Genomic DNA, 15463 nt, shown 5'->3' with positions numbered 1-15463 from the left:
ATCTATGGCACTTGTTTTTAAATGATGGTGTTTATTCTACAGGTATCTTGATGTAATTGAAGAGGCACTAGTTAGTGGTGAGACAGTGTTGATAGAGAATCTGCCGGAAAGAGTTGACCCGGTCTTGGAGCCTCTTTTGGGCAGGAACACCATCAAAAGGGGAAGGTTAGTTTTTTACATTACACCATTTTTTTTTAACAGTGTGTTTTACATGAGGTCACAAAGGTCCCACAGTAGTGTATTGGAAGTGTGTGCAACAAAATCTAGCCTTGATTTAGGTTAAAAGTGCTTTTAGAAAGCCTGTCTAGGAACACACTTTTAATATGTGTGTGTAGCTTTAATGATGATGAGCTGTGTTTGTCCACGCCTGTTTCTGAGTTTTAGGCTCCAAGTGCTGTTGTGTACTTTATTCACTTTTTACATATGCACTGTAACTCTGCACTTGTTCATCGTAATAAATGCCATATATCACATACAACAGCTTAACATTTAGTTACAACACTATGTTGACGTAACAGCCATATTTCATTCATATTTACCTATTTGCTGAAGAAAAACAAAATGATCAAACATATAGCTCCCATGTCTGAAACTGACTGACGGATAATTGACGGAGCTCCTTTATTTCAAGGTTTGTCGCAAAACTTGCTTATTTACAAAGCTGTCCTTTATGAAGTGGTGGGTGTTTCCACAGGGTGTGTTCATCTAACTAGGGGCGGGTCATAATGTCATGACAACCCGGAACTTCAAACTTTGAGCGCCTCTTGTCAAAAGGGGAGCAAACAAGTGAGGGAGATTTGTGTTTGGTGGTCACAAGCAGGCTTTAGGGACATATTATTTCATGACTGTTCTAACATCATTAAAAACTTAATTTTGCATCATAGGGGACCTTTAAACTGCAACATCTATGTTCAGACCAAAATCATTGTTAAACCCCAACATATTTTCAAAGAAATATTTTTTTATTTACTTAAACATACATGAATGCATCAGCAATGTTGTTGTGGTTTAACACAATGGGAGCAGGTTACCAGGTGGTTGAATCTCTCAGAGCACAGGAAGACATGACTGAACACATTATCATTGCCCATTCTTCAGATTATTAATGAATTGAAAGCACGTGTTCCGAATCCCTGAATGCAACCTATTGATCCACCCCCTCTAGACAGGTGATAGATGTATATTTGTGTGTTCATATTCTTGAGGGGGGATGAATATTGAACAGCTGAGCCTCAGTGTAAAAGCAGAATGGGCAGCATTCATGGTTATGTATAAGGGGTTTACAAGAGAGGTAGCATGAAACACTCAGTTCAGTGGCCCTCCATCATGATGTCAATTTAGCTTCAAAAATGTCATAATGATAGTCAATGATTAGTTAGATGTGAAACATTCATTTACATCAAGAAATTGTGTAAGTCAATAATCCACTTTAAAATACTCATTTTACCAGGATTAGGGTTAGTTCTTCAGTATTCTGTTGACTTTGTCTTTACCAATGAGGTGGTAAACAAGATTTGTCCTCCATGTGTGCTGCTGCTGTTCAGTGTTATCCACCTGTTACTGTATAATTCCAGTACTTACTTGATTATGTGCAAAATTAGTTGAGCAAACAATTGAATATTGGACACAACTGATATCTAACACATGTATTTACATGGATTTTTTTCTGATTTGTATGTCTGACAGTACGTAGCATCTCTTTGCGTGTTCGTCCCGCTTCCTCTGACGTCCTGTCTTTCCCGAGAACACAATTCATCATATTAAATCAGATTATCAGTTTATTCCTTGTAGATGACCCGCACACTTGTTTCTGTCGATGATTAATACAACCAGCCGGCCGGTCATGATGGATCTGGTGGGGCTTCACAGCTGAAGTTCATTAATAATTGGAACGTTGTAGAGTGTGAAGTAATGAATACTAATTATTCCTTTCATGGCTGACGGAAGACTACAAGACAATCCATCAGCAAGGACTTTAATTTGGTGGAGTAATGGTTCTATCAATAGTACATTAATTCTGGCTTGTGAAGATATAGAGTTGAACCCGATTAGGATGTGAGGAACCTGTGCTGTAGAACCAGGGCCTTTGCCTTCCATTCGTGGGGTAATTAGAGAAAAATGAAAAGCCACTACGATCATCAAGCTTGCACTAATTTAATTGAAATGCAGGAACAGATAAATATTGGCTGCTGAGGAAACAATCTTTCATATTTATTTGTAGGACTATAGCTGACTTTTTAAGTTGGTGCGAACTTTGAGTTGAAAAGTGACTTTTTTTTTAGAAAGAAGAGCATGTTGGGTTGACAGTGTTGAGTCAATCAGAATCTGCATAAATATATCTTTGGACTTGCCCTTTGAAAGATTTTGTAATGAATTTTTTTTTTAACTAATTAAATTTCTTAGGCCATGTCAGTGACCATCGGTGTGACAGGTGTCACAAAAAGACATTTTTTTTTATAGAAAAAATGTCCCATTTCCTAACAAATGTGTACTATTGTGATAAACAATCTCAACTCTTTACTTGTTTGTTTCTCCTGGTTAGACATGATTAGTCTGATATTACGCATGTATGCACTCAATAAAAATAATAATTTGCACCCATTCTTCATGAGCTCAACTCAAAGATCTAAAACTTGTTTGATGTACGCAAAAAACATTGTTCTCTGAAATATTGTTCACAAATCTATCTAAATATTATTACTGACTTGTTCGCCAAGATAATTCATCCAGCTCACAGGTGTTGTATATCATGATGCTGATTAGAGGATCACAAGTGTGCCTTAGACTGGCCACAATAAAAGGCCACTTGAAAATGTGTAGTTTATACTGTTTTTGTTTGCAAAACAAATATTATTTTGTTTCATCCAGGTACATTCAGATTGGTGGCAAGGAGTGTGAATACAACAGTAACTTCCAGCTTATTTTGCACACCAAGCTGGCCAATCCCCATTTCCCTCCCGAACTCCAGGCTCAAGCCACTCTCATAAACTTCACGGTGACCCCTGGTGGTCTGGAGGAGCAACTGCTGGGACAAGTAGTATCCCGGGAAAGGCCTGACCTTGAAGCCCAAAAGGTAATGCCCCCACCCCCAAGTAGCCTGTCAGATTTTGTTGGAAGACTTCAGTCTATAGAACATTAACACGTATTAATAGTTTTCTGCACACTGTTCAAGATGGAGCTGACCACACAGCAGAACCACTTTAAGATTGAGCTTAAGAGGTTGGAGGATGACCTGCTAAGTCGCCTCTCTGCAGCCTGCGGTAATTTCCTGGATGATATTTCTCTGGTGGAGCAACTTGAGATCACCAAGACCACAGCTTCCCACATCCAGGATAAAGTAAGACACTTGTCTTTCATTGGCCGGCCCATTTTTTGACACGACGACCAACACCTGATGTTTATTGAACTTGCTGTAAATGATATGCAGTTTGCAGTATGTGTAATGAGCAGCTTTTGGAGCATGACTGAGAGCCTCATAGCTCATTCTGTGCATTTGGAACACACAGGTGGTGGAGGCCCGCGAGAATGAGACAAAGATCAACGAGGCTCGGGAAATATACCGCCCTGCTGCTGAGAGAGCATCACTCCTCTTCTTCATCATCAATGACCTCAACAAGATTAACCCCATGTACCAGTTTTCTCTCAAGGTATCGCCTCCACCACTCAGAGGTCATGTGCCACTTTATGTAACACATCTGTCTGATTATTGTTTTTTTTAATTTGTGTCATTTGTTGTTTCATGCAATTAACCCCATCAGTGAGGATCAATTTAGTGTGCATACTTAACTTTCAATAAAATGGCCGTTTACATACATTACGTACATTTGTTCATTACCAGACCACTTTCCTTGTTTGTGTTATCTTGCAGAGCTTTATCTCAGTGTTTATCAAAGCAATGGAGTTTGCAAGATGCAAGGAGGATGTGAGAAGCAGAGTGGAAGCTCTCACTGAGGCCATCAACTATTGTGTATTCCTGTACACCAGCCAGGGCCTGTTTGAGAGAGACAAGTTAACCTTCTTGTCACACACTGCCTTCCAGGTGAGGGACTTTAGGCCGCCTCGGAGGTGGGGGCCGCCTCTGTCATTCCTATCAATCAAAATTATATTTCTGCCCTCACATTAACTTCAATTAAAAGCAGTCAGCAGGACCATACGCTGCTATTGATTACCTCTCACACCTCGCTCACCAGCTGCTGTTCAGACAGTCGATTCTGACAAGGGGGTTGGTTCTGGTGGCATAATGGAATTATCTGTCATTGCGGTTACTTTTTTCTTTCTTTCTAGGAAAGTGTGTAGCTCTGAAGGCTGTCCTTCACATCGCTATTTCACACTTTGAAGTAGAGTCTCTTTGTTGAAGAGTTGTTTAACTTTGAAAAACACAGAAAAACGATTGATAAGACAGCAATACATCATTACAAAACATTCTTCCCAACAGATCCAGCTTAAGCAGAACCTGATTGATGCACAGGAGTTTGATTTTCTCCTGCGTTTCCCGGTGGAAGCTAGGAAAGTTAGCCCTGTGTCCTTCCTCTCGCCACAAGCCTGGGGAGCCATTAAGGTACTGTAATGTACATATGGTGTATATATGTACTGTATGTATAGTGTCTCAGAAATAAGTACACGTCTCCTATGTCAGTAACCATCTTATTGTATTTTTACAAGGGACTTACTATACACATGTAATACAGTGAGTGAACAGCTTGTATAACAGCATAGATTTATTGTCCACTGATAACTCAACACACAGCCGTTATTGTGTAAATAGCTGGCAACACAAGTGAGTCCCATGATAATTGTCTTCCCTGCAGTGGTAACATCATGGTCTGGGGCTACATGAGTACTGCTGGCACTGGGAAGCTGCGGTTCATTGAGGGAAACATGAATTCCAACTTGTCACGTGACATTGTGAAGCAGAGCATGATCTCCTCCCTTGGGAAACTGGGTGATCATCGAGGAGTAGAGGAGGACTTGAGTAACAACTTGTGCAGCAGCTCTGGGGCATTCCATGCCCAAGAGGATTAAGGCAGTGCTAGATAGCAATGGTACTCACACTAGATAGATAGATAGATAGATACTTTATTGATCTCCAAGAGAAATTCACATTTCCAGCAGCTCCGCAAAAATGTCATAATGAACTAAATCACAAAATTAAATTAAATAAAACAACCAAGGCAAGACATGAGAGACAAGAAAAATAAGAAAATATAATAAGAATAAATAAACAAATAAATATGGGACAGATCACATCAAATTTGTAGTGCAATAATACATAATGAATAATAATATTGTATTGTATTGTATGTACTTTATTGATCCCACAGCGGGGAAATTTACTTGTTACAGCAGCAAGCAAGCAAGACAAGTAAAGAGAACAGTAAAGTAAAGCACTACAACATGGTTCAGGTGGTGCAGGTGTTGTAGAGCCTGATAGCGGTCGGTATGAAGGACCTGCGGAACCTCTCCTTCTTACACCGTGGGTGTAACAGTCTACTGCTGAAGGAGCTGCTAAGGGAACCCACAGTGTCATGTAGCGGGTGAGAGGTGTTGTCCATGATGGATGTCAGCTTAGCCAACATCCTTCTCTCCCCCACTTCCTCCACGGAGTCCAGAGGACCGTCCTGCTCCTGTCCCTGTCCGTGCTGCCCCCTCTCCAGCAGCCCACAGCATAGAAGATGGCTGAGGCCACGACAGAGTCATAAAAGGTCCGTAAAAGAGTCCTGCACACACCAAAGGACCTCAGTCTCCTCAGCAGGTGGAGGCGACTCTGGCCCTTCTTGTAGAGGGCGTGGGTGTTGACGGACCAGTCCAGCTTGTTGTTAAGGTGAACACCCAGGAATTTGTAGCTGTCTACCAACTCTATGTCCGCTCCCTGGATGTTCACCGGTGTGAAGTGAGATGTTTTCCTCTGGAAGTTAATGATCATCTCCTTTGTCTTGCTGGTGTTGAGCTGCAGCTGGTTAAGCTCACTCCAGCTGACAAAGTCCCTGATGACCGTCCTGTATTCCAGATCATTATAATCTGGATACATAATATCGCTCCCCCTCTGTTGTGTTGAAAAACTGCATGGCGGGGAGGAATGATCTGCTCAGTCTTTCATTGGAGCAGGGCAGTGATGGTAATCTGCCACTGAAACTGCTCTTCTGTCGGGAGATGATGCTTTGCATTGGAGGATACTGCTTGTCCATGATGGAAAGGAGCCTCCTCAGTGTCCTTTGCTCTGCCACAGATGTCAGGCTGTCCAGCTCAGTGCCAATGACAGAGCATGTTTTCCTCACCAGTTTGTCCAGCTTGTGGCGTCCTTCTACTTAAGGTTTATCCCCCAGCACACTACTGCATACAGGCGGTCAATAGCTACCACAGTCTGGTAGAAGATCTGTAGCAGCTCAAATATTCACATCAAGGACACAATTTGGACATCTTCACTGTGAGGTGTACTCACTTGTGTTTCCAATTACAGTATTTACACAACAATGGCTGTGCATTGACTTATTTTCAGAGGCCAGCCAATCTATACTGCTTTTCAAGTGGTACACCAAGTTCTATGCAAGTTTAATTTCTATAGCATTGATCCTTGAGAAGACATAAAATAGTTGTTGAAATGTGAGGAGAGTACTCACTTTTGTGAGGTATTGTGATCAATTAGTAAGTCATCGGGTGTTTCAGTATGTGTCCTGTATCAAGAGAGATGACAATGTACAGTATCTTGTGAATACAGACCATATCTACAATGGAGGCTTTTAGCGGACTGGACAGAGACATCGAAAGTTCACATAAGCGCTGGAGGAAGATTGTTGAATCCAGCTGTCCTGAGAAGGAAAGACTTCCGCAGGACTGGAAGAATAAAAGTTGCATGCAGAAGCTTATCATCCTGAGAGCTCTGCGCCCTGATAGGGTGACCTACACATTAAGGTCAACACATGACCACCATGAACACATTTGTTGTTGTAAGCACTGTGTTGGCAATAAGCTTTAACATTTTTTCCTGGCAGGAACTTTGTGGAGGACAACATGGGAGACAAATATGTTGAGGCTTCCAGACTCGACTTTGACAAGTTATATGAAAGTAGCAGCCCATCAACACCAGTGTTTTTTATCCTTTCACCAGGCGTTGACCCACTCAAAGATGTAGAAAAAATAGGTATTACATCATTTCAATTCTTTTTAATATGTACAATTTCCATTTTTGTTAAATTTTCTTTTTTCTTTTTAGGATTAACACTGGGATTTTCAAGTGACTTGGGCAATTTTCATAATGTTTCATTGGGGCAGGGACAGGAAAATGTTGCTGAAAGGGTACTTAAGAATTCCTCCAAACTTGGACACTGGGTCATTCTGCAGGTAGGAAGATTTCCTATTCACCAACTGGCTATTGTACTGACACAAGGCTATACTTTCAGCCAATGCACCTAATGATATTATCTCCCCCTCCCCAAGTGGGGAATAGACTCAATTTGGTTCAATAAAAACTATAATTGGCTAGATCAGCCCTGTAAATGCTTCCTTTGAAAGGAGAAGCTAGCAGCCAAGCAAGTCCCTGATGGTTGTCTTCCCAATTAAGAACAAAGGAAGACATTTTTAAAATGTGTTTTTTTCACAAATGAACAAAACTCTGCCTAAAAACAACATAATCCTTTAATATTGACTTTATATTTTGGCATTTTAGAATGTTCACCTAGTAGCACGATGGCTGCCAACTCTAGAAGCTCTCCTGGAGACAGTGGCAGTGGATAGTCACCCCAGCTACAGGGTGTTCATCACTGGGGAACCAGCACCATGCCCAGAGCAGCACGTCATCCCCAGAGGCATTCTCGAGAACTCAATCAAAATCACCAACGAGCCCCCCACTGGCATGAACGCCAGTCTGCATGCAGCATTCAACAACTTCAGTCAAGTGTGTTCAACTATTTCACATTTTGAAATGCATTGTAGTTATAGTGCCAAAAGGCTATTTTTGTCCAGCACTGTGACTAATTCTCATTTTTATGTTTTTATAGGACACACTGGACATGTGCTCACGAGAACAGGAATTCAACTCTATGTTGTTCTCCCTCTGCTTCTTTCATGCATGTGTCACGGAGCGCCGCAAGTTTGGCCCTCAAGGGTGGAACCATAAGTACCCCTTTAGCACCGGAGACCTCACCATCTCAGCTAATGTTCTGTTAAACTATTTGGAATCCAACACCAAGGTAATGTTCTTAATCATTCATTCAACATTGTTTTTATGTGTATTTGAGCTCTAGTAATTACCACATGTAGTTTAGACGAGAATACCAACTTTCTGTTCAGTAACTGAAATTAATTTGTGATTCATTTCATTTTTATGGCTACTCACTTTTATACTTACGATAAACAGGAAACTATGATTTAGCTTTATTTCAAGACGACAAAAAAATCCATTCTTGGGAATCTGCTCTCCTCACATCTCCTAATGTGTTTCTCTTTGCTCTCCTATTACTCTGGTCAGAACCAATCATGTTTCTGAGGTGTTCTGCCCTCCAAAAAAAACGAATGTCCTTCATTATGTTAACCAAACAGTAACCCGTATGTGCGTATACAGAGAATTCATTAGGAGAGCAATGAAGCATCGTCCTAAATGTAATTACATGCAGCCAATGTGACAGTTCACAACGCTACATAAGTGATCACTGCAATTAGAGCTGACGAAGGAAGCAATTTGCAAAACAATACAGGTACAAATGATTGTGAACCTCCATCTTTTGTAATTTGTTATGAATCGCAGGTTCTCTTTTCCCTCTTTGACCCTCACGGATTATCATCCCCTGCTGAGAAGAAAACTTGTGTGTCACACATCAGATCAATGTGTTAAGACACATAATTTCCGTGCATTCATTATAAAGAGGCTAAGTAGGGACCGATGATAAAGTTATTGCTTGGTGATTCAGATAAGTCTTTTTTTAGTTTTTTGTTTACATCACTTGTGTGACTAAAGTCGATGCAGGTACCATGGGAGGATTTGTGCTATCTCTTTGGGGAGATCATGTATGGTGGACACATCACTAATGACTGGGACAGAAGACTGTGTAAGGCCTACCTGCAAGAATTAATGCAACCTCAAATGGTGAGGCTTTGTCATTTTTCTATACTGTACTATAAATTGATTTGAACTACAACCACTAGTTTTCAATAATCATCAGAAAAGATCATGTAACGTGGCACGATACTTTCGTTTTGTTGTTAAGGGAAAGAGTGCCCTCTTGGGATATAAGGCTTAACTGCAGTTTTGTTTGTTTGCAGTGGGCTGAGCTGAAAATATTCTTGGACCAATATTTGTTTGTTTTGTTGTCAGCTTTATCAGTCAACTTTCATGCTATACAAAATTTAACTATAATTGAGTTATCACTTGACAGTTTGAAGGAGAGCTGTACCTTTGTCCTGGATTCCTCGCTCCTCCATTCATGGACCACGGTGGATACCACACTTACATTGATGATCACCTTCCATCTGAGAGCCCCACCTTGTACGGCCTTCATCCCAATGCTGAGCTGGATTGCCTCACTCTCACCTCGAACAACCTCCTAAAGACTCTGCTGGAACTGCAGCCCCAGGGCTCCTCCAGGGCGGAGGGGGCAGTCTTGAGCACAGAAGAGAAGGTTTGGACATGCACTTTTTAAAACTAGCTCACTCACACGCATAGGTAAACCATGTTCATGTTTTTGTTAGGTCAAGTCTATCATTGACGATCTTCTTGACAAGCTTCCTGAGCAGTATAACATGGCAGAGATGGTGGTGAAGGCAACAGAGCGAAGTCCGTACATTTCAGTGTGTTTGCAGGAGTGTGAACGCATGAACCTCCTGCTGGCAGAAATGAGAAAATCTCTTAACGAGCTGGATCTTGGCCTGAAGGTTTGTTTGCTGCAAGTGTCTTTTTGGTCAGCAGTCTTGTCTATGGCATCATTCTTTAGTGTTTTAATGTTGTTGTTCACAGGGAGAACTCACCATCTCTTCCAGTATGGAGACTCTGCAGTTGGCCCTGTTCGGTGACTCTGTTCCAGATTTCTGGGGCAGGCTGGCTTACCCCTCCACTAAAACACTTACACACTGGTAAACACAGGTTCCTCCAGTGCACCCACAGCATGTCACAAAAGTGATTACAATCCTCACATTTCAGCCACCATTTTTCCTACAGTATACCTTTTCAAGGGACAATATAATATGAAAGAAATTACACTTTGATATTCTTTAGTGTAGTCAGTGTACAGCTTGTGTATCGGTATAGCTGTACTATCCACTGAAAATAACTCAATCCACAGCCTGTATTGTCTAAAAACATGGCTCCAATCAAACATGGAGGTGGCAGCATCATGATCTGGGACTGCACGAGTGCTGCCAATGCAGGGGAGCTGCAGGTCATTGAAGGAAACATGGCTTCCTGCATGTGCTGTGACATTCTGAAGCAGAGCATGATCCCTTCCCTTTAGAAACATGGCAGTTTCATATGTATGTCTTCAGACCTGAACCCAATTTGGGACATCCCCAAGCACAAAGTGGAGGAGCGCAACATCCACCACCTCCTTGATGTCATGAGAAGAAGAGGATTTCAGTAACAACTTGCAGCTCTGGTGATTCCATGCCCAAGAGCATTAAGGCTGCGCTAGATAACAATGGTGCTCACACTAAATATTAACACCAGAGACACAGTTTGGACATGTTGACTATGGGGTGTACTCACTTGTTTTGCCAGCTATACAGTATACTGTAGACATTGTCTGTGTGGTGAGTTATTCTCAGAAGATATTAAATCTATATTGCTATACAAGCTACACAGACTACTTTTAGTTATATCCAGGTTTTCAGCATCAGTCTTCCTTAAATAATATGCTACATGTTTTTACTTAATATGTATTTTAGGTTCAATGATATCAAGTGTAGCTGCCGTGAGCTGGACAGCTGGATACAAGACTTTGTTCTACCTGCTGTTGTTTGGCTCTCAGGCCTCTTCAACCCGCAGTCTTTCCTCACTGGTGAGGCTTCAAAATCAGCCAGATGGAGACACTATACATTGTCATTCATGTACCTTTTACTGGCATTCATTACACATTCTGATTTTTTACAGCTATTCTGCAGAGCATTGCTCGTAAGAATCAGTGGCCCCTGGATAAGGTGACGCTAACTGCAGATGTGACAAAAAAGACTAAAGATGACTTTGGGCATCCACCACGGGAGGGGGCCTACATCCACGGCCTGTTCATGGAAGGTCAGAATCAATAAAACATCCTAGCTGAATTACAACACATAGAACTAATAATGTTGCCAATCAGACTTGACACACAACTTGACCCATGTCACCTCAGGAGCACGTTGGGATGCTCAGTTGGGAACGATCGCCGAAGCGGTTTTGAGGGATCTAATCCCTCCCATGCCGGTGGTGTATGTTCGAGCGGTGCCAGCAGAGGAGCAGGAGCTCAAGAACACTTATGAGTGTCCCGTGTACCGCACAAAACAGCGCGGTTCCACATTTGTTTGGACATTTTACCTAAGAACCAAACAGCCTCCTGCTAAGTGGATTTTAGCTGGCGTGGCTCTGCTGCTTTCAGTGTGATGCATTATGGGATGTGACAAGTATTAATGTAGCAACAGTATTATGAGAGCAGTTTTGCAAAACATGTTTTAGGACAAACAATTTCTTCCAGCAGTATTCAATTATGTCAACTTTTATATATTGTTATGGCATAGTATGGTTTATTTGCTTAACAAATTATACTTAGGATATTACGTGGTTACATTTGCACTAAATTTGCAATTCAATATGTCAGTATGTCCGAAAAGGAGTAGGAGGAAGCGGATCTTATTTAATCCTACTCCTATTACTGATCATTCATGCGCACCATATCTTTTACATGTTGACATTTAAGATTTTTTGTAACCATTTTCTAATTAAAGTGAAAAGAATGTATAGATCTTGGAATCTGAGAATGTTTTTTATAATTAAACATTGTGTTTTTTTAATACTGATCATGCAACACGTGTGAACATGTTAGAGAACAAAAATAAGTAAGAACAGGCTACATGTAATAGAGCTAGACCAGACACTGTTGAACATCTCCCTTGAGATGGTTCTATCCGGCCATGATTTGTTGGGAGCTTATGTCTCCATTTTAGACCATGTAATTCTGGATGGGGAGCATATTTTATTGGAAGGTCAAGATTAAAAAAAGCTCGCTGGCTGCCCTCTACTAACTGAATGATACACAATGCTGTCTGGAGAGTTCCCGGCCTGAATTCCCAGGAGATGATGTGCATGGTTGCTATTGACTTTTAAATGAGGTGCATTTGACATTGACCTTTTGTACGGCTTCGGCAGAATACTAACAGACTAGTGTAATTCTTTCGGCCGGGCCTGCTGAAGAAACCTATTCAAAGCCATTGATAGCTTTCAATGAGACAGCAAAACGTCAGATTACACATCTTTTATCTGTTGCTCTCTGTCCTCATGAACCAAATAACCTGAAAGAACAATAACAGCCTTTTTCAAAAGGATTTCCTCTCTAATAATAATAAAAATAAGATGTGGAAAAGAGAACCTATAATTATGTACGTATATAAATATGTAATTGTTATGTTTGACATTTAAAAAAAAAAGTGAAATAATGAATACATGTGTTTTAAAATGTGTTTTTGAAGCATTGTAAATGATTGAAAAAGCTTGTGTCCCCCCCCAACACTAATAATGGCTGTGTTTCTACTAATCCTCCTTGTATCCCTTCTAGCAGTACCCATGGAGGATAAAGGATTGACTGTGTTTTGTATCGCTCACAGGAAATGAAGGACCCAGCTTTCCGTTGTGTCTCTTCATTTGCCCTCTCTTCCTCTCATTAGTGCTCCGCAGCAGCTAGCCAGTCATTTCGTGACAGGGAAATGATAACGTGCCCGGCATATTTGCGAGGAAATGGCAGGGTGCGCTCGGCCCGGCACAGTGGGGGTCATGCTGCAGATAGCCATATTAAAAGGCCAAGAAGGACACCTGGTTAAAGTCAGTAAGATTACTGATTATGGTTGACTGTAACAATGTACTAGTACAGGGGTTCTGAAATGGTCTCAACCTGAGACCCACATTTCACAATTGCTATTAAGTTGCAACCCACATTTATGTCAAATCAAGCAAATGTTTTTTTTACTTGCCTATGATATCTTTTTAAACATGAATACACATAGTAACATGTCCTATGTGCATTTTAGAGAAATGTATTAAGGCATTTTGTTTAGCAAATGATGAAGAACATAACTGCATGTCATACTGTACATTGAAATTACATATAAAAATTTCACTAAGACCTCAAAATCAGATATTTCATTTCTTACTGTACAATGAGTTTATACCAAACAGCCAGATGACCTAAATATTGCCTAATTCGATTTAAAATAAAAAGAAGAAGTCATGCATTGGTTGTTTATTATATATTTGAATGTCATTTTTGACTAGCTGTCTGTGTCCCACCCAGAATGGATACACACGTGTGAGTCCCTATACCCACCAGTTGAGAATTACTGTACAGTACTAGTACATACACTCCACAGAAATATAATGCAACATTTTTGTTTTTGCTCCCATTTTTCATGAGCTGAACTCAAAATCTAAAACTTTTCTATGAACACAAAAGGCCTGTCTCAAATATTGTTCACAAACCTGTCTTATGCCTAGGTCACAACTGGGTGTACGATTTGTTTGGCCATACGATATTTGGCGTTCCCCAAATTGCTGTGTGTTTTTTTTTTTTTGTACATGGAGAACGTAGTTGTGGTGACCGTGAAGTAGTAAAATCTCAACACACACGGAGGATGTACAAAATATCAAAGTGCATTGGCCGCACTAATTACGTATGTGAGGTGCATGTGTGGCGCACGACACAAGTGCGATGTATGACAAAATTGACATTATGCCCAAACCTGACACCAGCAAAACGTACGAGAGACACACGTTGGCCGTAGGGATGACGCACAAAGACCTACAAAGTGCACAAGTTTGTCTTGCAACCTGAAAAAAACGTAAGCTCTCGTAGAGTTTGTTTCACATGACAAAGAACCTCTGCGGCCAGTCTACGGCTCGGAAATCAACACATCACGTGCTCCCTCTGTGCGTTTCTTGAGTTACTTTGCACGTAGACCAGTCATAGGTTGTGACCTAAGCTTTAGGGAGCATTCATCATTCATCATTCATTGTCTATCCACCTCACAAGTGTGGCATACCAAGATGCTGAAGAGACTGCATGTTTATTGCAAAGGCGTGCTTTATTGTCGTCACAGCAAATACTGACTTGTTTTCGGACCCAACCGGATCACCCCCAATACAGTTAAACTGCACATTTTGGAGTGGCCTTTTACTTTTATTATGGCCAACCTAAGGCACACCTGTGCAATAATCATGCCGTCTCATCAGCATCTTGATATGTCACACGTGAGGTGGATAGATGATGAATGCTCACTAACACAGACCTAGATTTATAAACAATATTTGAGAAAGATAGGCCTTTTATGTACATAGAAAAAGTTTTATATTTCTGATTTGAGCTCCTGAAAAATTGGAGCAAAAACAAAAGTGCTGCGGTTATATTTTTGTTGCGTGTACTTACCGTAATGAGACAATTTGTATCAAAGACATAAAACTGCATGGATTGAGATTGTCACTGACGTTGAGAAGTATTAACTAACAATGTGCTTAATGTTGTGGTTGTAGTTTACGGTGGTACTGCGTCATATTGATAGATGTTTCTAATATTTTGCCCTTCTCATGCAGTAGTGGTATGAAGTGGAGTTGTACACTCCATAATACAGTACAACCATTTTTGAATGAATTCCTCTGACATTGTCATTAAAAATTAGTGTTATCATCTTTGTTGCAACTCTATTGGATGATATTAGATTGTGAGTACCTAATGGAGTGTATATTCAACAATTCAAACGTAAAAATGTGATCCTCTATCTTTTAGAAATCAGATGTTCTCTTTTGCAGCCACAGGGAGGCAGTGGAGCTCCCGTAAAGCGGTCTGTCGTCAAAGCGGTAAGTGGACTGTTGTGTTGCTGTTACAAAGTTAATCAAGCTTTGTGGCCTACATTTACACTTTAGGGGCGTATTTTGCCCGAGGCAAACCCAGCCATTGGGGCCCTCCACATCCTTGTACTGCACTGACAAAAGGTTTTAAAATGTATTTTAATTTCCATTTTTACAAAAGGTGAATGTAATTTAGGCCACATCAGTTTTCCCCAAACCGCGCTAAGAAGTTTGTTTCGCTCCCGTCTTCCGGCATCAATCTGCACATGTGCAGTAACATGGAATAGTCCATTGCATGAGAAGGGAAGGGGAAGCAGTAAAGGTGCTCATGATAGATTTTTATGTAGTTTTAAGTATGTTAATTAAGACTAAAGCAGTATAATGTACTTTAAATTTAAGGAAAAAAACAGTTTTTATGAGACGTTCGGGGGCCCCTGGAAATCCCGGGTCCCCAGG

General features: G+C 40.8%; 1 protein-coding gene across 7 annotated transcripts in view; it reads left to right on the top strand.

Moving 5' to 3' along the window:
• Window positions 1-12048, top strand: part of LOC129185409 (dynein axonemal heavy chain 11) — a 52820-nt gene extending 40772 nt beyond the window's left edge. For 5 of the 7 annotated variants that reach the window (XM_054782467.1, XM_054782468.1, XM_054782464.1 and 2 more), the window contains 18 exons: window positions 43-165; window positions 2869-3073; window positions 3173-3337; window positions 3507-3647; window positions 3869-4039; window positions 4436-4558; window positions 6716-6909; window positions 6990-7138; window positions 7211-7338; window positions 7664-7891; window positions 7995-8186; window positions 8951-9079; window positions 9369-9611; window positions 9682-9864; window positions 9947-10062; window positions 10870-10982; window positions 11075-11215; window positions 11313-12048. In XM_054782467.1, coding sequence (XP_054638442.1) covers window positions 43-165; window positions 2869-3073; window positions 3173-3337; window positions 3507-3647; window positions 3869-4039; window positions 4436-4558; window positions 6716-6909; window positions 6990-7138; window positions 7211-7338; window positions 7664-7891; window positions 7995-8186; window positions 8951-9079; window positions 9369-9611; window positions 9682-9864; window positions 9947-10062; window positions 10870-10982; window positions 11075-11215; window positions 11313-11560 — 2992 coding nt within the window. In that variant the 3' untranslated portion in view covers window positions 11561-12048. Of the gene's footprint in view, window positions 1-42; window positions 166-2868; window positions 3074-3152; window positions 3338-3506; window positions 3648-3868; window positions 4040-4435; window positions 4559-6715; window positions 6910-6989; window positions 7139-7210; window positions 7339-7663; window positions 7892-7994; window positions 8187-8950; window positions 9080-9368; window positions 9612-9681; window positions 9865-9946; window positions 10063-10869; window positions 10983-11074; window positions 11216-11312 lie in introns of those variants that run through there. The other 2 variants (XM_054782466.1, XM_054782471.1) reach the window with 2 other exon arrangements.
• Window positions 12049-15463: the final 3415 nt, after the last annotated feature.

The sequence above is a fragment of the Dunckerocampus dactyliophorus genome, chromosome 7 (genome assembly GCF_027744805.1).
Source record: "Dunckerocampus dactyliophorus isolate RoL2022-P2 chromosome 7, RoL_Ddac_1.1, whole genome shotgun sequence".
NCBI lineage: Eukaryota > Metazoa > Chordata > Actinopteri > Syngnathiformes > Syngnathidae > Dunckerocampus > Dunckerocampus dactyliophorus.
This window is presented reverse-complemented; position numbering and strand designations above follow the sequence as displayed.